A 27051-nucleotide genomic window follows, 5' to 3' on the forward strand; every position below is an offset into this window, starting at 1 on the left:
GAAATAGCTCAAGGAAGTCCAATCGTAAATTTTGCTTAAACCTGTGATTGGACGCCTAAAGTTTGTGGGCGTGTGTTTCTGAGTTGAGAGGAGATGATGGTTACAGAAACAAGGTTGAACTGGAGCAGTTGGTGACTTGGTGATTTTTTTTTTTCAGATAGGGAAGATGGTTACAATAGTCTACCCCTTAAGTAAGGTAATTAGGATTTGACTAGGAGCATATCCTGTCAGGAGCAGTGCATGCTTCAGAAGCTGATGACTTGATGCATGGTTGTCAACCCAAAAAATATATTTAAACTTGTCCCATATCATGGTAATCCCTTTTGACTATTTGCTTATGATGTCAGTCTGAAGTCTGAACCTGCAATCGAATTCCTGCCTTCTTGTCAACCAGCATCTTCAGGACCACATTAGCACCACTTGTCAGTTCAAGCATATAGATCAAATACTCTGTTGAGTTTTCAATTAGTGGTCAACCATGCCAACCAAATTGGTTTATGTGCCAACAAAATTGGAAAGGTTGAATAATTCCTTATGATAACACTGTTCTTATCTTCTGAAATTTTATTAAGCTGCATGGAGCATGCACATCTTTTTAATTGAAGCCGTCTGTTTTCCTTTATAATGTTTCTCTATTTCACAATTCAAAACTGAAAGTTCAGTTCATGCTTGGATGTTTCTCTCGGAGCATACAATATATATTTAACCATATCGAAGAGTCGGAGTAATCTCTGTATCTGGTGCAGGCTCTGACTACATCACTATATATATGGTTATAATTATGATCGACCACTAATTTTTTATATCTAAAAAGAGAAATAGATGGAAAATTCAGTAGTTGGATGATTGGTTTCATTTATATGGAGTTCTAGGTAAACCATGGTCATGCTTGTCAAGTTATGAAATGAAAGTTGGAGAACAACGTAGATCTAGAACAATATCTCGGGTTTTCAATGACTATATTATAATGTTCAGGTTCCTGAATTTCGGTAGGATTAGGCAGAAAACGTCTCACTCTGAAAGAAAAAGGGATACTGTGGCCAGTGAGACAGCATCTTTCTCCACGATCATTCTCATGTCCACAATCCTAACCTTGATGGCATACATGATTCATAATTTTTTATCCAGTTGTACATTAATAAAGCATGATATAAATTCAAAGGCCAACAGTCCTCTTTTAGTTCATACTGATAAAGCAACATGGTCTTTCAGAAAAACAAAATCAGACACAAAAGGCTCCAAAAAAGATGAACATGGCCTCAGAGTAGTTGAACAATAGTTGAGGGGATGATTAACACTTGCACTTTGTAGCCATCAATCAACAGTTGCAGTGGGCACTACAACTGCTTACTGCTGAAAGAACTCTATAATTTCCTGAATATACACATCAACTGCTGAAAGAACTCAAAATGGTATATCCAGTTTCAGGCTATCATCGCTTGCCTACTTAATTATTTAATTACCTCGAGGTAACCACCAGGTAGGTTCATTAAACTAACTACATATGGCCCAGCTATTCTGAAGAGAGAGAGAGAGAGATAAAAAGAAACAAAGGGAGAGCATATCCTTTTCTTGGATCATAAAACAAATCTGGTGTACAAATTGTAGTGGTTACCATTTGCCAGAGAAGCTGGGTTTGTAACATGGCATTGGATCGATCATGAAGAGGTGTACATATTGTTACGCAACTTTGCCGGCCTTGACATTACACCAGGAGATAGGTATCTTTGTCCCAGAGTTACCGAGTGACTAGAAAAGCACAAAGGAATATGATATTGATATGGAATTATGGATTCAGATTAAGCTTAGTTGACAGTGCAACACGCTTGCCATCATCTCAAGTTATAATCCGGCATTTTTTTTTTGATTTGGTGAACACGCCCGCGTGGAGCATGGCCGACCAGTTAGTGCCCCAACCGGTAAGGCACCTAGTTTATCCTTGTGAACATCGAATATTTAAGAGCTCTCATTAATTATGAACTTATGTTTGGTCATTTTTCACCCTAAGAAACAAGTATTCATATATGCATATGTTGTCACCAAAACTACTTTCAACATATTGCATAATTTTTTAGATCCATCTTGATGTAGTTAGCTGAGTTCAATAAATATTCTTTTTTTTTTAAAGTTTTGGGGTTCAACATTCAAAACTCTGAAAACAAGTAGTGTTGTTGATTTTCCACAGATAAATGCCCATGGTCCATGGATGACACTATGAGAGGGCAAGGAATGAATAGAACAAATCAAATGAGATAAGAATCATGCAGAGAATGAAAAAAAAAAACAAATGCATGCATGTATAAAAAATTTGAGACAGAGACTACTTGGAGAGGATTGTTGGTTACTATCATGGGCCTGACGTGCTTGCCAGTTGCCAGCTACTTGGTTGGATGACTTCAACAAAAACAAATAAAATAGCTCCAATAATCCATGAACCGATGAGATGATCAGAGCAAACAAAAATTTCAGGTACCCGTTTACATCATCCAGTACGTAACATACTCCAATTGCAAGACGAGATCATCAAAGATTATGTATGTGCACGGATTGGCAAAAGACAGCCAAACTGAACATGTTTAAGCAACGAGAGCCCAAAATACAGTAACTTGTAGAGTTGTAGTAGCATTTAAGTTCTCTCGGATCAGTCTCTCATCATCTGCTTATTACAGATGAAGTGTGTTAATGATTTTCCCCTTTTCTATTTTATGGATTGAGATAATAAGCTAAAGCCAAAAGACATACTTATTACAGGAAGCTGACTATTTTAATTAGTAGAAATGAAACTATTTACAAATTGTGTTTTAATCGCATACGCTTTGACATGAATTTTTGTCTTAATCGGATACACCTTGACACATGAGTTTTTGAGTGTAACTATACTTGAGTTGGTTTAGAGTCTGAAGGCATACATCTACGATCATTTCAATATTTTGTTCAGACCCAAGGAGCGTATCTAGGTACTGTGTTTGTGTCTCAAAATAATCTCATTATATGCTTTGGCTGAAAATTAAGTATTGTATTTTTGTTATTTCCTTTATCTATACTAATATAAAAAGGAGTTATAATTTTTTTTGGACACACCAACAAATGTATACAGAATTTACTCGATTCATTTTTCACAGTTAGATTTACGTATCCAATGGTCCAGGACGATCTGAAACAACTCTCTTGCAATCCTATATAGGACACACCCCCTGACTACTCCACCAAAATCGCCCCTGACTCCTCCTCTGACTCCTCCCCTAACTCCTCCACCAAAATCGCCACCGACTCCTCTACCAAAATCGCGACGCTCTCCCGGACGCCAGCAAGCCGCCCAGCGCAAGCCGCCATCGTAGCCTGACGCAAGCTGCCACTGCGCCCGCTCTCCCGGCTGGCCCCGGTACCGCCGCCTGCCCCCATCGATTACTAGTATATTATGGAACGTGCATTGCACGTGCACGATTACTAGTATACCAAATATGACCGTAGCGTTAGTACACAAAAAATTACTAGTTTGCTCAAGGACACAACCCCACCCCCACCTCCAAAAAAACTTGACTTTAGAGTTAATTCTTGGTTTTTTATCGTATTTTATTTCTCATGCTTTTAAATTATTAATAACATAGATATAAAAGTTTCATATATCCATATATCCATACTTATTTGTTCCGCCTTGTTTAGTTTACGGCTTAATAACCGTAGATCACACGTTCAGGGCAAATGAGTATTCGGTTGGTCGTAACATGTGTAATAGGATTTAAACCACCCTATTTTATGGCATAGATTAGCGCAAAAATCTAGATGACAATTAAGCCAATCAGAAGTGGTCCTATTTGGTTGACAAGGAGAATGATGGACTTTTGCCTTGTTATTTAAGGGCTATTTGGTTGTGGTCTAAATTGATCTTATCAAATTTGATAATTGGAATAGTGCTAAGTATCTATTTGGATTGAAGCCAAATTTTAGCGTGCTTAAAAAAATTGTCCACCTCAATAGTATTTTAGGATGTTTTGGCTTCAATCCAAACGCAAGTTTACCATTAAAAAAAATTGAACATTCCAAAACTTACCTGGTAAAAATTGGTAAGGCCAATTTTAACATCAAACAAAACCATGGTCCCAAATATCATGGGACTGAGGGAGTAGTTTGCTCAGGCTCCAATTACTTCCTAGCTTTTTCCCAGTTAATTTCCTCCAATTCTTTTTAGGTTGAGCCTAGGCTTACTCTAGCTTTCATGGAACATATTCATATAATAGTAATGTGCCGGTAGAACGGGCTCATATACTGGGATGGAAATTCAACAATTTCAACCGGTTATTTTTTTACCAATTGTTTAGTTTTTTTATATTTTTAATCAATTATTTAGTTTTTTTCTGATTTTGTAGCAGAGAAGAAGTATTGTGTTGGAGTATACTGTTTTATGTTTTTAGACAAAGCTTGTCCTTGCCTAGAAAGACTTCAAGTGCTACGGAGACTTCAAAGTGATCAAATACATTGATAAATAGATTGGATTTATTTATAGAGGAAAGTTTAATAAAACCTCATTTATTATGATCAAAGCTATAGAGAACTATACATATTATGGCTTTTGGATAACCTTGATTCTTATTGCTCTAAGGTTTGAGAAAACCCTACCCTATAAATGTTAAGCATGTATTTACTTAAATTTTTTGTTTTTGAAGTGTCTATGAAAACTTTAACTATTGATTCCTTATGATTAGTTTAGTTCATCACAGTTTGAATAATATTGCTTCAAATATACTAAATTTACCTGGGATTTGAATAAGGTGGGGTTATATAAAACCCTTGAGATCATAAAATATAGTTATACGCGACAAGACATAATACTAATCAATGGTTTTCTCAAATAATTTTATCATAAAAAATGGGTTTTATAAAATACATTAACTTATATCACTGAAAAAAATCTAATGCGGTTAACTCAACAAAATTCCAAACAAAAAGTTTAAGTTACATTGTGAAATTCAACGTGCCATTTGTTTCTTCCCACTGCTCTGTGCAAATAATAGAGCATTCCAATAAGTTGTCAGGCCTTGTTTATTCGGGAAAATTAGACCATGTCCTGGGATACAGGCCTAAGATCATGGATCATGGGATTTTATTCTTTATACCAATTTCACAAAGTCATACATCATCAAAGAAAAGAGTTACAGTGCTAGCCTGCTAGGCATATCATTATTTCAGTCTCAAATTAAAAAAAAACAGATTTCAGTTCCACATTATTAACATATGTATTCTAACAAATGGACAGAAAATGCATAATTAGCAATTTAGCAGCCTGTAAAGCACAATATAGAAATTGAGGTAGTCAACTTGTTCAAGTGGGAACAATAGGTTCAAGGATGTACGTGGTTGATCATCCGTAGGTTAATGATAACCATGCAACGGCTAATCAATCTATGCCACCTGTCAGTTTGTGGTGATAGACTAATCAATAGAGTTCTTAATGTCCATTAATTACGAGGGATTGTCTATAAAGCATCTATTTATTAAAAAAATTTCTTCTACAACATTGTTTTAAGTTGTTTATTAAGTTTATTTGTCAAAATATTAAATTTATCGTCTATAATCAAATCAATAATATGCGGAAACAATATGTAAAATGATCATACTCCCTCCGTTATCTTTTGGGTTTGACTAGATATATCCATGTATCACTGTATATGTTTTGCATATTTATCTAGATTTATTAACATACAAATGAATCAAGGTAAAAGCAGAAAATTTTATAATATGGAAAAAAGGAATATCTGTAGTAGGGTCTTATTTGATCTCACTCGATAGTTTTGGCCAACTTAGTAAAAAAAATATTAAAAATGGGAGCCTTCCTTCAAAATATGGATGGTTGAAACAAAAATTAGAAAAAGATTAAAAAAATACAGTAGATTGTACCATCAAGGCATCAACCCCACTACTCCAGCATGACTGAGCAGACAATTAACCTTGCAGTGCATGCGTCCAGGATAATTGGAGAGCTGGCGTATAAACACAAATTAACAAGCTAGCTAGCTTGTAACAGCCAAAAGACAAGAACTTTAATAATAATCTCAAGAGGCGAAGGAGTTGGAAACTAACTTGTCACAGCAGACGCGGTGCAATGTCAACTCCTCCAAGAGGTCGGCAAGAGATAAAGGTTAAAAGATTACAGTTTTAAGGTAGTTAAGAGCTGCCATCACGTGGGCGGAATGGATGGACATTTATACCGTTGACTTTATGTGTCGGTCTAGAAAGAGGTGGATCTGTATATCAGTGACACAAAGTTATATGACTTTACATTCAATGGCGGATCTGCCATGGAGGCCAAAGGGTCTCTGGCGCTAGGATCGGTTCTAATACCATGGGATCCCCTAAGTCCCCATTAAATTATTTGTTATATGTTTGTAGAAAGAGTGGCTACAGTTCTTGATAACAGTTAAAAGAAGAGAGATTTAGCCCTAGTAATACTTTCTTCTGGATCCTCTCCTGTTTACATCGCCGGATCACCATGTCTGTGTCAGAATACCAACCTTACCTAGATATTGCATATGTAAACTCACGCTAAAAAAAATGTCTTACATGCATCTACCAAGTTATCCTTCTCAAGTCAGAAGAGGGAAATTAGAAACTGGTTGATGCATGAACTCAACGCTTACCTAATTACAACCTATTGGCTAAAAATAGGGTCATGTGTTTTATAATTCCAACCTATATTTGATCGAGTCTAAAATGAAGAGTATATAATGGATGTAATCTTTATCCCCTTGCATGATGTTTCATGCAACCTACCTGAATGTAAACTACTCTATGGCAATTTTTTAACACTTAGGCAGAGGCTCTGCCAATTCATTCAGGAAGAAGAATAAACCATGATGATTAAGCATCGGTAGTCATCCCTGTTAATTTTTCTTCAACATAGCTTTCACTTTCACAGTCACACTGGTCTAAGATACAAAATCTTGGAACAATATATTCTTTCCATGTTTTTTTTCCCTCATGATTATCTTCCACATGACCTATATATTTAGCAGTTGAGAGAAAATGTTGGACTGAAGAATTTAGCAAAGTTGGCATAGCACTAGCCAACCGTCCTACAAGCTTGCCCCTATGATTGAGGCAGGGAGAAATAGGTTGCACACTGGTACACGCTGAATCTGAAAATTCTGAATGTATTTTCTATCTCTTCTCACCCTCTTGCATTGACCCTTCACACATTCTTTAATCCCAAATAACCCAAACTAGCCACCAATCACACTCTTTTTCTTAAAAAACAAAGATGTATCACAAGAACCAAAGTAAACACCGGCCAGAATGATGCCATGCCATTCCCTTGTAAACCAATTCAGACCCCAAAAGGCACTCCAAGGAATTGGAGCCAGCTTTCACACAGGAAGTTTAATCAACAAAAAATATATCATTTGAACACCTAAGTTGTGCAGCTATAAAAGGGGTAGGCATCACAGCTCCCTATGCCACAACAACCTCACAGCCATCTCATCTTCAACCTCTGCAGTTGATCTAGCAAGGAGAAGCTAAGTGACAGCACTTCAAGAACACTTGTCGTTTGAAGCAATGGCGATTCCGGTGATCGACTTCTCCAGGCTCGACGGCGACGAGAGGGCGGCCACTCTGGCAGAGATCGCTGCTGGGTTTGAGGAGTGGGGGTTCTTCCAGGTAACCACACCACACGCCATGGAAAACCATGATGAACGATGGATAGATATGTTCTTCTACCATGTCCATGTGTGCATGGAGTCACTCATAGGAAGATGCTTGCTTGGTTGTGGTGCAGCTGGTGAACACTGGCATCCCTGATGAGCTGCTGGAGAGGGTGAAGAAGGTGTGCGGCGACATCTACAAGCTGCGCGAGGATAGGTTCAAAGAATCCAACCCCGCGGTGAAGGCCCTCGCCCGTCTGGTGAACCAGGAAGGCGAGGGCCTTGCAATGAAGAAGATTGAGGACATGGACTGGGAGGATGTCTTCACCCTCCAGGACGACTTGCCCTGGCCCTCCAACCCTCCAGCCTTCAAGTAAGTGCCCTTAATACATAAACATGGCAATTAGATTTTTCATGATCGTTCATGGATGATTGTTTAGCTTTTTCATAAAAAACATAAACAACATATTTGTGACAAATAATTTACGAATAAAACTTTTATATACGTATTATTAGCTATCTAAAAGCAAAGGCCGAAAAATAAACTTTGATGAAAAACCTAAAAATTAAATTTAAATTTAAGGTTAAAAATTTAAATTTTGACTTATAGTTATAAACGAAAAGATGAGGTGTTCAAGAGGTACAGCTCACCATAAAGAAAATATCATCAATTTATTCAAAGGTGACAAAAATATAGTACCAGTATTACCGTAGAAAAACTCGATATGATTCTCAAATCGGATCGACGACGACGACGATCATCGTGGTGAGTCAGATCATCATCATGTGAGTGAAATTGCAGGGAGACGATGATGGAGTACAGGAGGGAACTGAAGAAGCTGGGGGAGAAGCTGCTGGGAGTTATGGAGGAGCTGCTGGGGCTGCAGGAGGGCTACATCAGGAGGGTCTTCACCGGCGACGGCGACTTCGAGCCCTTCTACGGCACCAAGGTGAGCCACTACCCGCCGTGCCCGCGGCCGGAGCTGGTGGACGGCCTCCGCGCCCACACCGACGCCGGCGGCCTCATCCTGCTCTTCCAGGACGACCGCTTCGGCGGCCTCCAGATGCTCCGCAACGACGGCGGCCACGCCGGCCAGTGGCTCGACGTCCAGCCCGTCGAGAACGCCATCGTCGTCAACACCGGCGACCAGATCGAGGTGAGTCAAACTAAGCTTTAAGATTGTTTAGTTGCAAAAAAAATTTTACTAAAGAGGTCACATCGAACGTTTGAGTGGATGTCGGAAGGGGGTTTTGGACACGAATAGAAAAACAAATTTCAGATTCCGTTTAAAAACCACGAGACAAATCTTTTGAGTCTAATTAATCCGTCATTAGCACATGTTGGTTACTGTAGCATTTATGGCTAATCATGTCCTAATTAGACTCAAAAGATTCGTCTTACATTTTCTCCCGTAACTGTGTTATTAGTTTTAATGTTAATGTATATTTAATGTTTCATTAAGGTGTCCAAAGAATCGACGTGATGTTGTTGGGAAATTTTTTTTAACTAAACAAGGCCTTAGTTAATCAGTAGACCACCTACTAATCTTCTACGCCGCCTAGTATCTAAGTGCGTGTTTAGTGCTAATCAGGAGATGCTATATAAATCATCTCTAGATTCGGTGCCCATCAGAGTTGATACGAAGTGAACTAAACAACTAAGACATTGTTTTATGCTGTTTTAGGTTCGCAAGTAACCATGACTAATTAACTCAGAACCATATCATCTTTGATGCTATCACCCTTCTTTTTTCGCTTTTTTTATATTTAGATGCCAAAATTTAAATTTTTAACGTTGTTTTTAAAGTTTTTTAATCATAGTTTATTTTCCAACTTTGGTTTTTAGATTGCTAATAAGATGACCATAAAAATGTCAATTGATTTTTTTCTCTGGAAAAACGAAAAAAATAACCCCTATTATTAACAGGTGCTTAGCAATGGCCGGTTCAAGAGCGCATGGCACCGCATTTTGGCCACCCGCGACGGCAACCGCCGCAGCATCGCCTCCTTCTACAACCCGGCGCGCATGGCCACCATTGCTCCGGCGATCCCCACCGCCTCCGGCGATGCGGCCGCCGTCGCCTACCCGAGCTTCAAGTTCGGCGACTACATGGAGGTGTACGTGAAGCACAAGTTCCAGGGCAAGGAGCCCAGGTTCGCTGCTCTGGCGACCAAATGAATGGAAGGATGCATTGAGCTAGCAGCAGTCTGAATTCTGAATTCTGAATTCTGAAAGTCTGAACCTGCTGCAAGTTCTCACTTTTAAGCTCCATACAGTTCAGTTAAGTGTGTGATTACACTACGGATTTGTAAGATGGATGGGTTGTCTAAGTATGTGCTTGCAATACAGATGTGTTAATTAGTGTGTTTGCAGCAATCACAGCCATGTAAGGTTGTTGTCTACTATGGTCAACAGATGCCATATTAGTTTGTAGCTGGAATTAATGGCATCCATGGGGTTTATTTTTCTTCTTTTCTGTTTGAATGTTCACTCTACTTGTTAATGTGGTGTGTAATTATACATTAGTGAGGAACTTGGGGAGGTCCTGTGTAAGAAATATATTTATGGACTATATACAGTTTCAGGTTTTACTTTGTAATATACCCTGAGACCACTGAGTCTGATAAACTACAAACAAGTATGATCCACAGGTATAACATTCATTTATATAGATAATTCTATCAGCTTTAATCAAGAGTAACATGAATTAGCACCCATACACCATCTCTATCTATTCTGACATGCCAAAATTTCTCCCTTTTTCTTTGCTTAAAATCTCTATTGGCAGGTAACCTAAGTTACAGGTAGTCCAAAGTTGAGAAAAAGCTAACTGAACATATGAATTGCTGTATTGATAACTCCCCTCGTAGATGGTTAGTAAAGAACAAATAATCACCTGGCTATTCAAAGATCTTTTCCCCAGTTGAAAAAATCAAGAAAATGAAGGAACTGAAAATACAAAGGTATCCTGGTACAAAGAAGACTGTCCTCCAACTTTCTGAGCTTGTCAGGTCCATGTTAGAGGCCTTCGCTGCCTCCAGAATTCTTCCTGTGAGACCAACACCAACTATTCCTGCCAAAGTCCCAGCTGTGTTTGAAATCCCCATCACTACCCCAGCAAATTTTGGAGCCACATCCATGTGGTTTACAGCAAACCCTGCTCTCCCTAGAGCCAGAAAACCAAGAGATACTGATGAGCAGAATATTGCCCCTGAAGGTGTTCTGAATAATGGAAGAGCCATGAGTGCAATAGCTGAGACAATAAACCCAACTGTGTTCAGAAGTTTCCTTGTCTTGGTAACAGATAATATCTTTCTTGTAATCAAGTGATCAGCAAGAACCCCGCCAATGTTGGAGAATAAAAACATATTCAGATAAGGAAGCATCTTTGATGATCCCATATCCTGGAGGCTTAGCTCAAGTCCTAATTTGAAGTATGTCGGCAGCCAGTTCATAAGAACATACAGTGCATAGTGGAAGGTGAAGTTGTTCACAACAATCGCCCAAATTGGCAAACTAAAAAGTATCCTTGCCCATGGAATCTTCACAGTGCGAGGTGCAACAACTCCTCCAGCTTGCGCCTTCATCTTATCTTTCGATGCCACCTTTGGAAGATCAGTGCGAGGTGGATCACTTGCAAACTTGAACCATATTAAAAGCCATGCTACACCCAACATAGCTTCGACTGAGAAAACCGACTGGGGTCCCATGTGCTTCACTAGACTTGGAAGCAGAAGCATACCACAGGCCGCACCAAGGTACATTCCTGAGGTTGTTAGGGACACTGAGCGAGAACGCTCCTGAGGTGGCACCCATTGCGCCAGAACAGTATGAATGGAAGGAAATATTAAGCCTTGTGCAACACCCACAAGCAGCCGAGAAAGAACAAGCAAAATTACCTTTTTTGGGTCTAGCGGAACCACGGCACAGATCAAAGACCAAAGAACAAACGACAGCAGCAGGACAAGTCTACCTCCCAGCCTCTGTGCTGCCCATCCACCTGGAATCTGTGATAGAACATAACCGTAGTAGAACATGGATAGTATCATGCCCTTGTTTGCTTGGTTTGTGCCAACAGCATCAGCAGCTACAGTATAAGCAATCGAGAAGCCAACCCTCTCAATGTAACATACATTAGTGCACATGAATGTCAGTAACACTATGGCATAGCGTTTTGGGAGCTTCATTTTTATATTTCCCGGCAGAGATCTTCAGGTCATTTTTTTCCTGATTTCCAGCAGAACTTTACCAAGATTCACCACAAATTCTAACTATCTTGCATCCAGCTCTCAGTTCACACTTTGCAGGCATGTGAAACAGGATATTTATCACCAGTTGCAAATGACATGAGCCTTTTCACTTCTGCACGCCCTAGGTGCTACCAGCCTGAATGTAGAAGCGGAATTGAGAAATCTCAATCTCGCACTGATCACTTCATGACCTGATTAAAGTATACAACATATAAGAATCGACAATATCTCAATCAGACCATAATTTTTTGCCGGGAACAATCAGACCATAATGGTACGCACTGAAATCAACTATAGGTACATTCATGGCTACCTACTGTTGGCAATCCTTTTGCTAAATAACAGGTCAGTTCAGAAGCTCTTCAAAGCGCTTACATATATGCACTAGACTACTGCATCAAAACTTATGCCAATTTGCAAAATTAACATGACATAAGCAGTTAATCTAGTTCAAGTTTCCACATTTTAGTGAGCCTGCAATCTTGACTCAGAAAATTTATGATATGCCACTTCATACATGTGCCCTCCATAAAATGCCACTCTTTACATGTCCCCCATTAAAATGTCACCCGCGGTCTAACATTCTCCATAAAATACCATTACGATGTTTTTGGAGCTGTTTTCTTTTATTTTAGCAATCAAATGATATGTGAAAAGGCTAAAATGCCCCTGCTATATTTTCTAAGCAAAGCAGCCAGCTAGCTTGCTTTTTCTTCACCTAAGGATGGGCATGGGTCGATCCACGGGTAGTTTAGGGTAAGTTCAGTTCAACAAAATGAACTAAGTTTCACTACAAAATAAAATTTAGTTCATTTAGTTAATTTAGAGTCGACCCTAAAATACCCACGGGTCGACCCACGGCCATCCCTATCTTCAACCAGCCGGCCAGCTAGCTTGAACCAGGCATGCACCCAGGCGGACGGAGGGCTTGCAAGCAGCCAGACAGGAAACAAAAGAGCATATATATTCAAAAAAATTCACCCATTGCATATCGATCTTAGAAATAAACACATACATCACTTAGAAATAATCAATCTTCAACCAACAAAGAATAATCAATCTTCAACTCAATATGAATAAACACATACATCACTTGGAAATAATCAATCTTCAACCGTGGAGGCCGTGGGTTGGCCGTGGAGGCCGCGGCGGCGGGGGGTGGCGGCGCCCACCGGTGGAGGCCGCGCTGGCCAGGGGTGGCGGTGGCAGCCGGGGCAGTCTGGAGACGCCGGACGGGGGTGAAGGCGGCAGCCGGGGCGCCGGGAAGTCTGCGAGGCGGGCGAGGCCGCGGTGGCCGGAGAGGGCGCCGGCGACTGGGTAGGCGAGGAGTCGACGGGGAGGGCGCGAGAGAAGGAAGCCAACTCACACATTCATCATGACGAACACCCCCGGGGCTAGGGCTGGGCTTGATTGGCAAACTAGGATTAATTAAACGAGAAAGGGGCGCGCGCACCTCCGGTCGCCCTTCCGACTCCCTGCGCCGCCCCCGCGGTGAACAGCCCCTCCTGCGGCGGCGGCGGCGGCGGCGGAGGAGCCGCCGGTGAACGGCGTAGGATCGATCCACCGTGCGCGTGGGATAACGAGAGGGAGGACGGAGTTGCCGGGTCGGATTTTCGGGGGATTTTCGCTCGACTTAAAAAAGACCCGTTTTGCGTCTTCGGCCAAACGACGGAGAGAAAGTCAGCGAGTCAAGTAACAAAGTCAATGGTCAGCATGACCACGAGCCAGTGTATGTATCTACGTTTGGAGAGACACGTGGAATAACATGACTTTTGGACAATTTGGTACGGCACGTACGGTTTATTAGTCGCTGAATATCTTTACTGACTGATCAATACGGTTGAGATCTAATGGCAATGGTAGCTTTCTTAGCGAGATTTAGCGATAGAGATATCTAAAACATAGGCCTTTTTGGATTATGTTTTTATTAGAGAAAATATTCGTGCATTGCACCAGAACAAGTCAATTTTAATTATGTAAATTAAAATAAATTACGTGTTGAGTTGAGATTAGTAAAGTGTGTTCACCATATAATTAATTTGGTAAGCATTTATAATTGATAATAAACCATGTTATGATATTTTCAACCAAGTTCTCTAAATTCTGCTCTCCTAATTTTTTTTATTTGATGCAAATATTTAATTTTAAACAATATAACATATTAGTTTCTATTTTTAAAATTGTTACTACAGTAAATGGTGGCGAGTGGTGTTGATGTCGGGTTGGGAATGATTGAAATCATGTCCTATTCAAGTCCAATTGCAACTAAGGTCCTATTTGGAACAAATTCAAAACGCAGGTTTAAGTTAAATTTTGCATGTAAGTTAAATTAAAATCGTTTAATATTTTATATCTGAACAAGAAATAAAAATTATGATCCATATAATATTAATATAGTTGTGGATTCAAATACATGGATTTATATAGCTAGGGATCCAGCTTCAAGATATATTGGATCTAGAATTTGTATCAAACAGAGTCTAAACATGCATATGATCCTAGAAATTCACCATCCTCCGTCCTAAATCACAAACATAATGGACAAAGCAACAAGTAACTAAATAGAATCACAACACATAAGGAACTAAAGAGAAGCACGCTAAATTAGTACTCCCTCCGTTTTTTAGTTGGCACCGTTGATTTTTGGATTTATGTTTGACTCTCATCTTGTTCAATTTTTTTGTCCAAATATACAATATTATAAATCATACCTAAAGTTACTTTTACAATAAATCAAATCATAACAAAGTAATCAATAATTATATAATTTTTTAATAAGATGGAGTGTCAATTGTACATCCAAAATCATCGGCGTCAATTACAAGACGGAGGGAGTACCTCAGAAACAATCACCATCTATTTAGCTTTTTTTTAACTCATGCACTTTATTTAGTAAAGAAAAATACACGTGTTATGAGTATTCTCGACACCGAGGATTGAACTGCATGCACCAGCAGTTTTGCAAGAGGGCCCTCGAAGATGGTCAAATTAACTTAAGCTCAGGATTTTTTGCAACAAAGGACTTTAGAAGATAAAAAAACAATTAGGTCCTTCGCTGCTTCTCCACCTGGACGAAGACACCTATGGCGACTACGACGACGATGATTTGAAGACCACAAGAAACTGTAGATGAACGCTAAGAAGCAAACCCAAACGGTGCCTCTGATGGAGGTTGAAGCTTTGTTGACTACAACAAGAAAGTTTAGTCACTTCCTGAAGATCCGTCTTCGTAGACAAAGAAGATAGACGTTCTTGCGGATGTATCGCCTGAGATGAAGATGAAGGCCGGCACAACCTGCTAAAACGCAAACCTGCAGTACATCCAGTTAAATCAACGAGACTGTCAATCTTTCCCCCACTGTCAATCTTTCCCCCATTTTGTGCGGATACCAGGGATAGGCCATAGATGAGCCTACCCCCTGTGGGTCACAAAACTCATTCTCCCAAAGTATGAGTTGCGTTGCTTGTAGTGCCTCACACTGTGAATATATGTGAAGTCAACACCATGAGGATTCCCACCGCAGCTTCGAGTCATCCACATGAATACCGCTAGGCGAACAAAGGCGCTAGGAGTGAGTTGGCATAGCTCAATTTTGTATAGCTCTAACACCTCACTAATAAGCTTCGAGTATGGGAACTGAAGACCTGCCACAAAATATGTTTGGAACACCACAACGTAACCTACATGGGTGTTCACAGGAGATTCCTCAGTATCCAGTAGAATAACGTCATCTTTAGTTTGGATTTGCTTGGGCCTAATCATCTTGGATAGGATGGCGGAATCCATGCTCGATTGACCAAGGGATCGACTACAAGCTCAAGGGGAAGAAGTCAAAGATTTTGATTTAGCACGAGAGGCATGCAATTTGACGTTCTTCATGGTTGTAGGAAAAAGTCGACAAATAACAAAAATGAAGCCTAGAAGATTGGAGAGATCGACTCGAATACTACACAAAGTAGCATGAAAGCAGGAAGGCAAGGTAGATAGCGCTCGGGGGTAGGCAACCCTTATATAGGCCCTGGAAAGGAAGAGTCATGCGACGATTCAAATTCCAAAATAATAATAGTAACAATAATAATAAATAAAATAATAATAAATATGTATATATAATAATAATAATAAATAAATATGAGAATATTTTAATTATAACTTAATTAAAGGTAAGGCATTGTATTTTCTTAAATCACGTTTTTTGTCGAAATAAGTTTTCAACCTCACTCGTGAGGGGCTTGTTGATACATGATCACCTTGCCCCTATTAGCCCAAGCAAAGTGAAGCATACTATAATTTATATGTTCCATGAGTCATGATGTATATGCTTCACGAGCATATTGTGATGTATATGCATTACGAGTAGATTATGGTGTATATGCATCATGAGTATATTACAATGAATATGTTTTATGGGTTCTGATGTATATGCTTCACGGGCATATTGCGATGTATATGCATTTGGTATATTATGGCGTATGTGGACCGTTAGCATGTTATAGTATATATGAATTGTCACCATGTTGTGCCGCATGTACTGCATATACATCATATGCAAGGGGAATGGGAGCACTTGGAGTGCAGCTCGAGAAGGAATGACATGAAACTTGCTGGTTACAACTCCACAGGATATCCCCCGAGATGCCTGGGGACCAGTACTTAAGCATTGGCAACAACTTGCAAGGTGGTCCTAATGTACCATGTAGAATACCAAAATAACCATGTGCACTATGTAACAACTCAGGGGCGTTCTTGTAACTATGCAAGGGGATTTCTGGGCTATAAAACACATACTCTCACCTTGTAAAATCAAGATTAATCAAAAATACACTAGAGTAGTATTTGAGCATTTATACGTCCGGGTTCACTTTGGTTATGTGAGGAGAATCTTTCTCGTCACCTATCCATATTCTTGTTCGTGACTTTGGGTCACAACATGCACTACTTTGTTAGTCAATCATTCCAGTTTAAAATTTAAAACATAAATAATTATTGTCAAGAGATTAATTACTACATGCATAAATATTTCTTTTCTCCTATGAACACCTAAACATAATCCAAAACCACACAAAACAAAAAATTGACTAACTAAACTATGTGTAAATGCTTCAAGTAAAATAGTAGAACTTGCTTGAAAATGATTGGACTACAAATTCAAATGTATAAAAAGAACAAATAACACATATAAAATTCACATTGACATAGTTAACACTATGTTAGTATTTATATTTATAACTATATATATAATCTCAGTTACACATACAAGTTGGTTGGCACTGCAACGTCGCATGTACTTTCTAGTTTAAAAAAACAGTAAACATATCATATAAATATACAACCATAATCCAAAATCAAGAAATTATAAAATAATTTAATACAACCAAGTTAGAACAGATGTTCCATATGTGTCTTTTTTATCCAATGTTAGTGGGTATGGGTGAGTTAAAAAATAAACCATACCCACGTACGCAATAGGTAAGGATATTTCATGCCATATGATCCTTAAGATTACTAGATCATAATGAAATAAAAATAACACGCACAATTTAATGAATTATACTAATTACGGGTGGATATTGAGCATATTAATATAGACAAGTTAGTCAGTTGTAATACTAGTGCATAATAGTGGTTCTTCTCTAGCCAAAATACAAGACAGTGATACTGATACAGTGCTAATTCCTACAGTGATCCATGTCAGTATTCTGTACACGCGGTCGGGCTCAATGATCACGAATGGTTTGACGTTGAATATAACGACATTAAATACCAGTCATTGAAGAACAGAATTGGCTATTATATCTATGTGACAGTTAGTTAAAAGGTTAGGCGTGCTCCCAGCAACTGCCCCCAGCATCATAGATAAAAGAGCAAAATTGACATAAACATTAATCACACAAATCTGAGCATCTGGTCAACTTGACATCGCTCAACTACAGCAAGCCCACCACCCTCCACTCTGCGCTTCTCCGATGACCAATCTGTGCTGCTCCACAAATTCCACTACCGCGTGTGGCCCTGTGCCCTCGCCAACGGAGACCAACAGCTCGCTTCGTCCCATTACTAGTCCAAAATGAGGGGATAGGGTGGTTGGAGACGTACTTGTTGCTAGGTCTCTACTGGAGAAGGTGGTCGCAAGAGGAGAAGCCAACACGACGGCGAGAAGGTGCTCCAGTACGCCCAAGTGGCGAACCCTATCGATACTGGCACTGCGATGCAAAAAGCGCAGGGACGATCACGCAACATTCATAGCCGAGGTTGCCTCTCTCTCCGGTCCAGCGAGCTGAAGCCGTGGCGCAGCACACGCATGGGTTCGCTAATAGGTGGGCCTAGTACTATGTGGACGTTGGTTGGCCCCACTTGTCATGCCTTTGGCTCCAACCCCGGGGAAGTAATGCTGCGCCGGCAAGGTGGCCTTCGCCGATAAATCATGAAAACTTTCGCTGACGGGTGGGTCCAGTCCTACGTGGTGTTTGTTTGGCCTACGTGTCATTCATTCATCGAGTAACTCAGTTTTGGTGAGGTCTGTCAGGGAGGGAGTAATCCACGATGGTGTCGGCGGACTTTGCTTCACCATAGCGGTGCCTGCTAGGGCCAGCGCTCGAGAGTGCCGAGGTAGCGGCCGCTCGAAGTTTGGAGGCAGAGACACTATGCCGCCTGCCCATCCCCTCTGTATCGCCACCCTCCCCTGTCGCCACCTCCTTCTCCTTCTCCTCCTTCTTCCCCACTGAACAAACTTGTCGTTGTCGCTGTCATCTCCGTCCTCTACATCGCTGTCGGCGACTTCCCTCTCGTTCTTCGCTCATTCACCTACGTCGACTGCAACATGAGCACTTAGGTATCGACCTTCTGTAGCATCAGAAATACCCCAACTCGTGCGTGAAATCTTACTTGGACGTTACGTGAGCAATTTGTCGAATATCTGGAGATTGGACCTGCGTGTAGGGCTGAGCAAATAGCTCGGCTCAGGCTCGCCTGGCTCAGCTTAGCTCTAATCCTAAACGAGTCAAGCCCGAGTCTAGGTTTTAGCTTGTTTGTGGACTGAACCGAGCCCTAGCCAGCTTGCGAGCTTAGTAGGCTCAGTTTGCATAAATAGACTTATGGCCCAAAACAACAAAGCCCATCAATTCTCTGGCTCATTACATGAATAGATTAGGGTTGTCTCTCTCTCTCGATGTCGTCCGTAAGACCATAAGGTGACTCATGTCGTGTGCGGCTAGGAGCCTAGGGCGGCGGCGCAGTGCAGTACAGGACTACAGGGGCACGACGCACGCCATCGACACCGAGAGCCTGAGGGCCAAGACCACCCACCACATCCGAGACCGAGAGTCGTCGATGCGGGAGACGCCGCGCCGGACTCTCCACCTCCCCATCTGCGCCACGCCATGACCTCGATGGTTGCGCCTCGGCCACCGCCCCGCCACCTACGTCGGGACCCGAGAGACGCCGCACCGCTGCCCTGTCGCCACCTGCGTCGCCGGCCCGACTCCAACTGCCTTCGCTAGCAACACAACTGCTGCTATTGCAAAGCTTACGAGCTAACTCGAGCCGGACCACGAGCTGAGCCGAGCCTGATGTACAGCTCGGTTAGAGTACCGAGCCAAGCCTGGCTCGACTTGGCTCGTTTCCACCCCTACATGCGTGAGCTGCTGGTGTCTTGATTTTTACTTCTCAATTTCTATTGCTTTCTGCCCTTGCAGTTGATGCATGTATTTGTTCACCTTTAAGACTAGAAATATTAAGATCATCCGATTGCATAGACATTTAGGACATCCATAATGTAGCTTTATAGCAGGCAGTAAGCACTCAATGCTCTCTACTGACTGGTAGCAATTATTATGAAGACAGTTTTTATCTATTACTTGGCCATACAACTATAACCAACAAATAAGAATAAAACAACAATATGTCTAAAGTGTAGTCTTACACAAAGAATTTAAATATTGAAATGGTCATTGCTTTCCAACTGTTGCTTGCTAGTCGTTGGCTTTTTCTTCACATCCGGTCCTACTTTAATGCTTCGGTGGCAACCTAACATTGTGGAGCAGGACTCTAGCCGGTACTTCATCTGATCGATACATTAATGCTTTTTCTTCACATCCTGATTGGCCCAGCAGCTAACCCAGACTAATGTCTGGTCGAGCTAAATACATTTAAGGATGCTCTAGGAGTAACAGGCATGTAAATAGGAGGAGAGAGGTAGAGATGTTTGTACACGTAAAGTAAAAATGTAAAGGAAAAATAATGAGGTTGCGTCCCTGCCTATACAAATGCACATTCATCTGATCGATATCATATTTATTTATGTCAACGTTCACATCGCTCAATTGCTGCATCACGTGGGAAAAGCCTTTTGTTTAGTTTTTGCTCGTACTTACTAGCTAAAATTTAAAATTTTCAACCCTAATTTCTTTAAGACAATTTTAAAATTATTTCATCATAATTTGTTAATTAGCCTTGACTTTTAGATATTATATATATATGTGTATTTTATTCATAAATTATTTTTTAGACTCCGGAATCATGATTTACAGCTTGGGTTTGCTTGGGACGCAAACCTACTTGTAAATGCTCATAAAAAATGTCAAAGAAATAAAATAATAGAGAAAAAACTATAATATTAACATGCGAATAATGTATTAACAATTAAATCCATATAGAACACGTAGTTCGTTGGGTTTCGTTGGGTTGGACATGGGACGGCCTGGTACTATACTATTGAGTATTGATTAGCCATTTGGGTTGGTATTGCACCTGTTAAAAAATGTATCTATGTTTAGTGCTATATATGTACAAGGGAAAACTAGATTCCAGTGTCTATAACTATAATGCCTTCTGGTCCAGTCGCTCGTTCCAGTTCAGGCACCTGATCAAGCTGCGGAACCAATCACCGGTTTGGTCGGATTTATTAACAGTTGGGAGTGGATGCTGACTCATGGATATTAGAACAGAGTCTCCTCTTGATAATTGCTGCCTTCTCTTGCCATCAAATGATACCCACGCATTACTTCTTGCGTCATCCGGTATCTGTTAAGTTGCAAACGCAACGTCAGCTCCCCATCAGTCAGCTAATTATTTATGCATGGTATTGTAGGATAAGAACTGATTAGCTATAGGAACATTCATAGTTAAGGGCGATAATAAGGTTGCATGAAAACAAATAGAGATTTCATCGGTTGTTGAATGCCTGTTGTTCCATACCTTCAATTCAAGCCGTGCAGAATCAGGAAGGATGACAGGTCTAAATGACAGCGAGTGTGGGCAGATTGGAGTAAACAGCATGCATGGGACATTTGGATGAACCTAGATGACAAACAACAATGATCACAGTGAATAATTGTTTTGTTCAATTGATACAGGTAGCGTGCATTCCAGGAGACAAAAATCACTGACAGAACTGAAAAGGCTTAAAAACACACATTATGTGATTCCATTGTGCACATAGCATATCAAATGCAATGGTCAACAAGATTACATGGCCATAAAAGCAAAAAACGAACCCCATTATTTCTCTTTATTCAGTTTTTAAATATCAAACTGGATTTCACATAGCACCCAAAAAAAAAAAATCTTCAGTGCGCAGCAACAAGATTCATTAACAAATATTTCTGATGGAAAAGTTAATAAACTGGTATTTAGCTCATAAGTCATGGACATTGGATGTTACTATTATTATTAAAATAAATGCTGAATTGGCATGTTTCTTCGAATCTTAGAAAAATGGTTCCATGAACCATTCCACCAAGCATAGAGTGGAACACGGGTAGGACTAGTCTTTTTTCAGATGTTCCTCTTAACATGGACAGTATGCCTTATTAGAGAGATTTAGGCAGTGCTTCATTAATGGAAATATCTATTTGCAACATGGAGTGAAAAGAAATAGAAGAAGTAGGTCTTATTTAATAAACTCAACAATGTTTTTTACATGAACATGTATACAGACCTTTCTTTTCATAGACATTTATCACTTAACCTGGAGTGATTTAGTGTTTCCCGGTATTTATATAATATAACTTGTATAGATTGACCTACCATTGAGCCTCCAGCTGCAGTAGAGTATGCTGTACTGCCAGTTGGTGTTGCTACTATCACCCCATCTCCTTGAACCTGATATATTTTCCATCAGATTCAAGAAGGAAATGTTTTATGTAGCTAAAATAGTATAAACAGAAAAGAAATTTATGTAGCTAAAATAATATAAACAGAAGTACTGAGGCCAAGTGAAGCACAACAATAATATACTCTCCAAGAGAATGAGGCCAAGTGAAGCAGGAAGCCACAACTGCTCTACTGTGTCTACATTAGTAATTGACAGATATCTTACCATGATACACGCAGCCAAAAAATATGCTAAGACAGATATCTACTTTTCTAATACCTTCTGAATCTTACCTTTGTTATTAGATGGTTATGCTCATAACATTCAATTTTGGACAGGTATGGATTAGAACCCCGATCGACAACAACTTCATTCAGCACATCAAACACTTTTCCAGGCATTGCTTTTCCATTGCGAAAGATCTCACATCTTAGACGCATTCTAAGGGTTATATAAACTCCAAGTGTATTGTTCCCATGGATGACAGCTCTCAAGTCTTGTCTGAAACCTTCAAACTGAGGTCAAGCAAATGATAACATGCTTAGATTTGACAATATAATAATTTAAATGACATGGTTTCTCTGTGAGAGGAGGATAAACATACAATATGTGAAGTCAGAAATCCAAGAGATCCAAGATTGAAAGAGACAACAGGTGGTACAGAAGTCCTAAATAAGTTTGATGCATGCAAAATGACGCCATCACCACCCAGACAAGCGACAAAATCAACTCTCTCATGAAGGTCACTGATTTTTAGCACAAAACATTGTTAATAAATATCAATATGGAAATTAATGTGGCTTATGGATCATAAACTTAATATATTTAAGGTACCTGGTATCTTGAGTATAGAAGGTTTGCACAAAACCATAACCAGGAATCCTAGCAAATATATCATGAACATCAGGCTCCACTAGAACATTCATCTTTTCTTGATGATGCAGAAATGAAGCAACCTGAAAAGAAATTGATTGGAATTTTACAGCAGATCAAAAGCTGTCTGTTGCCAAACAGAGAAGGGAATTATGTAGAAGTATATGCAATATATAGCCTAAGTGGATACTATACAGTTTTTAAGAATAGAACTAATTCAATACCATCTTAGGCTATAAATTGATACAACTTATTTGAATTTTGACGCAAGCTCTTGAATGGGAATTGTTGATCGATCAAAATATTTTTACTAACTACTGAAGTCACAGAACACTTTGAAACAATAGAAGAAATCGTTATATAAGTATTGTTCTCCTGGTATAATCCTAAAGAGCTCTCAATTAATTGTATGCTGTCCAGCTTATTACTATAAATTAGGCTGCGTTTGGTGGAGGAGGGGGTAAGTTAGCTTATCTGGCACGGAAAACATAATAATAGATTAATATATGATTAATTAATTATTAATTATTAAAAAAATATAAAATAGATTAATATGATTTTTTAAAACAACTTTCCTATAGAAAATTTTTGAAAAAGATACACCGTTTAGCAGTTTGGGAAGCGTGCGCGCGAAAAACGACGTAAATAAGTTAACTTACCGCCGTCCCGAACGCGGCCTTAATGAAGTGCTCAGCCACAGATAAGAAAAGGTAAGTGCCTTCTGACCAAGAAACATGCATGCCAATAACATGGATATAATGTTGACTTTGAGATGACTCAAACTATAGTTTGCTATTAGATATAAGAAAGAAGCAATATATGTTGTATATGTGATTATAAGTACTAAAGATATATATTACATCCGTTTCAGGCTATAAGATGTTTTGGTTTTTCCTATATTCATATGGATACTAATGAATTTGAACATATATATATAATATATACATTGGTTCATAGAAAAATCTAGAGAAAACCAAAACACCTTGTGACTTGAAACAGGGGGAGTATGTACTAAGAAAGGGATTGTTTTGTACAGACCTCTTTAGCTTCTTCCATGAGCTCATCGCCTAATTTCTTTAGTAGTAAGACAGTCTTTGGAGGAGTTTTCCACATAAGCATCTGTTGCTGGGTGCTAGGATGCGTAAAAGCCAAAGACGATTCAGTTACTTTTTCTCTAGTACAGGAAAATCCATCGGTGCGTACTAGAAACATCTCTGCTTTTCTTCTTGACTGAAGTCTAACAACACCGGTTGAGGATGCGCACATATTTCCATCAACATGATCTGATTTTACTTTCTCAAGATAAGGGGCACCGTTCCTTTCAGCAGATTTTTGTGAGACAAGCTGAGAATTACCACTAGAATTGCTGGCATCAGATGTCCTAGGATCAACTGTTACCACTGAGGCTGCCATTTCCATCTTCTCAACAGATCTGGAGGCTCCATTGCTGGATGGTTTTCCATTAGATATACCTGAAGCAACTGATAGAATATAATCGTTATCAAAGGATGCCCCATTAGAACTTTTCAGAACTTTCAATTCGGTGGCTTCATAATCAATGGCTCCAGTTTGTTCAATGCTGAGACTTTGGTTTCTCCTTGAGATCAGCAAACTACTCGACTGTCTCCGAGGGTTCAGAACAGATTTTGGATATACTTTTTTGCTTCTAAAAAAGTCAGTCATCCCCTTTTTAGAGAAAACATCGCAAGAAGGAAATTGTGCCTTAAGGGGATTACTCTCTAGTCTAAAGTTTGACTGAAGTTCTGTCCTAGTGACATGCAGTTCACCTTGTTCAGAACTTTGTCCACTGGGAAGGGAATTAGTGACTTCCAGATTATGACGTGCTGCTTCAATGTCTATGTCACACGTTTCCCCCTCCTTCACGGTTCCATCAGATTCCAGAGGTGTACCATTTTGGCTACCTTCTGAGGAGAAACCTGGGCTGTTTGTGAGCTGCTCTGTTTGATCATTCTTCACATGCTTACCATTGCCGTTTAATGAGCGGTTTTGTGTAGCCAGTCTCTCAGCACGAGTGACATACTGCTTCCATCTAGAGACCATCGCAGATGTCCTACTAATGCCTTCCTGGCTATGAAGATAAATGGGCTTCTTCGCACTATCAGACACAATTTCCGCAAATCGTTGAACCTGCTCAGCAGAGGGTGAAGTACCAATATCAACAGGCAAATTCACCAACTCTATATTTCCCAATGAGACAGCTTCCTGAACTGCGGAAAGATATAAATCATCTTTAACATCCTCCTCCCGAAGATCAACAATAGTTTTGAATCCCTTTGACAATAACCATTCTAATCCCTCCTCACTGACTTGCCCTCCCCTCCAAAATGCAACATCTAACTCATCTGATGCAGAATCATCTGGCACAGTTGAAGAGTACACCGGAAACCAATTTGCAAATAATGTCGGACAGGGATGGCCATCAGCTCTTGGGAAACCTGCATCATAGCAAGCATTCTTCAACCTCTGCAGCCTCCTCCATATATCCAACCCTCGGGCCTCACTTGGTACAAGGTAGCTGGCAAGTGCAACCTGCATACTCTCACAGCATCGCTTCAGATCCCCACGGAACAAGGCGAGAGGTGGAATCCTGTCCATTGTGCTGTCCTCAGATCCCTGAAATGCGCTCGCAACACCTGATCTCCCTGATAGCACTTCTGTCCTGCCCCGGTTCAGCAATGCCAGCATGCATCCGAGCACGGCGGCGACCTTGTCCTCCAGTACTGGCAAGTCCTCGGTTTGCACATCATACCGAACGGGGCACTCCCCCGTCTCCGGATCACAGAGCGCCGACATGACCGCAGTGTGGAGTTGCTCAGCAGCACGGAATATGCGGCAGTATGCCTCAATCTCTGCAATGTCGCCAGGCACCGGACCAACCCACAGTAGTTGGGACAGGTCCCTTGTGTGGTAATTCTGCAAGAAATCACTTGATCAATCACCATAGAATCATTTCACTTCAGTTATAGCGAAGAAGCAATCAAATTTCATATGCAGCTCGATACAAGCAATTGAGAAACAAATTTCAAGCTCATTTCATCAAACTGTTCTACTAAATGCCTCCCCAAGAACCAGATGATATCAAGGCGAACTAATCCACGCCATCAGCCATATGGTCCCATAAAAGCAACGGAAATTGCTAGCTAAAAATCAAAACCAGCAAGCTGCGCGCGAAGGGGACCGCCCCACAGATGCTCGACGAAATGCTCACGAACGGCGTGGCGATCGAGCCAACGAACCTGGGAGTCGAGCCCGATCCGCGAGCTGGAGAACGACGCCCGCGCGGCGACGACGCCATGCCGCGCCGCCGCCGGGCGCCACCACCACCTCCCGACGACCCACCCGGCGGCCCCCCGCTCCCCCGCGAGCGGCAGCGGCGCCGGAAGCTTGGCGGGCCCGTGCCGCGCGCAGACGGCGAGCATCAAGCAGTGGGAAGACGGCGAGGAGGAGGAACCGAGGCGGCGGCGGAGGAGGAGGGAGCGCGTCGCTGTCGCGGCGGTTGTGTTCTCCGCGCGCTCTCCGATGGCATCCACACAAGTATTCGGTATTCGGCGGTGCGTGTAAAAACCGTAGCTTTTTTTTAGGGAGAAGAGAAAGAGGGAGAAATAGTAGTAGTCGGTGGGTCATACTCATGCTGCTGCATGCCATGCTGATCTGTGTGCACACTTGTTCCTCTTGCCATTGCCAGGTGGAAGCACACACAAACACAAAAAAAATATTCTTGATGTTTTGTATTTGATGTTGTCCAATATTATAAATCATTCTATCTTATTTTATATTGTATGTAAATTTGCGAAATTATAAATCATGTTTAATGTATTTTTAGTGATGAAACAAACCACAACAAAATAATTAATAATCATGTATTTTTTAATAAAACAAATAGTCCAACTGATATCTAAAAGTCAATTACGTCAAATAAAAAACAAAGGTGGATAGTAGCAATAGTAATAAGTGAATTTTCAGTGAGATATAGAGAGAAATAAAAGATGTACACTATAAAACTGGTATGGAAGAAAGGAAGAGTTTTGAGGACTTTAAATGATTGGAAGTTTTTTTTCCTCTTTCGAGATTGACATTTTTGGAGGTTTGTTAAATGGATGAGGTTCAAGTTGGGGATATCATGGACCACAATGTGTGGTTTGAGTTTCTAGGCTGTTCTAATTCAGTTAAATTGGGCT

General features: G+C 40.5%; 3 protein-coding genes across 3 annotated transcripts; 1 reads left to right on the plus strand and 2 right to left on the minus strand.

The window, feature by feature from the left end:
• Positions 1-7462: 7462 nt before the first annotated feature.
• On the plus strand, positions 7463-10171 carry LOC102712857 (1-aminocyclopropane-1-carboxylate oxidase). Its single transcript, XM_040529000.1, has 4 exons — positions 7463-7653; positions 7772-8010; positions 8440-8794; positions 9565-10171. Exons 1-4 carry the CDS (start codon positions 7552-7554, stop codon positions 9814-9816), a joined length of 948 nt encoding a protein of 315 aa, XP_040384934.1. The 5' UTR covers positions 7463-7551; the 3' UTR covers positions 9817-10171.
• A 46-nt stretch (positions 10172-10217) lies between these two features.
• Positions 10218-13542, minus strand: LOC102713128 (probable anion transporter 6). Its single transcript, XM_006662730.3, has 2 exons — positions 13342-13542; positions 10218-12079 (listed from the first exon to the last, which is right to left on the minus strand). Exon 2 carries the CDS (start codon positions 11823-11825, stop codon positions 10539-10541), a length of 1287 nt encoding a protein of 428 aa, XP_006662793.1. The 5' UTR covers positions 11826-12079; positions 13342-13542; the 3' UTR covers positions 10218-10538.
• A 6951-nt stretch (positions 13543-20493) lies between these two features.
• On the minus strand, positions 20494-26394 carry LOC102713406 (probable NAD kinase 2, chloroplastic). Its single transcript, XM_006662731.3, has 8 exons — positions 26110-26394; positions 23891-25786; positions 22814-22935; positions 22584-22725; positions 22273-22494; positions 21913-21987; positions 21082-21183; positions 20494-20907 (listed from the first exon to the last, which is right to left on the minus strand). The coding sequence occupies exons 1-8, from the start codon at positions 26290-26292 to the stop codon at positions 20704-20706; spliced, it is 2946 nt and encodes a 981-aa protein (XP_006662794.2). The 5' UTR covers positions 26293-26394; the 3' UTR covers positions 20494-20703.
• Positions 26395-27051: the final 657 nt, after the last annotated feature.

This window comes from Oryza brachyantha, chromosome 11, assembly GCF_000231095.2.
Source record: "Oryza brachyantha chromosome 11, ObraRS2, whole genome shotgun sequence".
Taxonomy (NCBI): Eukaryota; Viridiplantae; Streptophyta; class Magnoliopsida; order Poales; family Poaceae; genus Oryza; species Oryza brachyantha.

Bases quoted from the DNA above. Each gene is read 5' to 3' on its own strand.
- LOC102712857 (XM_040529000.1), top strand. From the start codon at position 7,552: ATGGCGATTCCGGTGATCGACTTCTCCAGGCTCGACGGCGACGAGAGG. The intron at 8,011-8,439 runs GTAAGTGCCCTT...GTGAAATTGCAG, and splicing joins TCCAACCCTCCAGCCTTCAA to GGAGACGATGATGGAGTACA. The intron at 8,795-9,564 runs GTGAGTCAAACT...TATTATTAACAG, and splicing joins ACACCGGCGACCAGATCGAG to GTGCTTAGCAATGGCCGGTT.
- LOC102713128 (XM_006662730.3), bottom strand. From the start codon at position 11,825: ATGAAGCTCCCAAAACGCTATGCCATAGTGTTACTGACATTCATGTGC.
- LOC102713406 (XM_006662731.3), bottom strand. From the start codon at position 26,292: ATGCTCGCCGTCTGCGCGCGGCACGGGCCCGCCAAGCTTCCGGCGCCG. The intron at 25,787-26,109 runs GTTCGTTGGCTC...GATTTCTTGCAG, and splicing joins GGATCGGGCTCGACTCCCAG to AATTACCACACAAGGGACCT. The intron at 22,726-22,813 runs GTACCTTAAATA...GCTAAAAATCAG, and splicing joins TTCTATACTCAAGATACCAG to TGACCTTCATGAGAGAGTTG.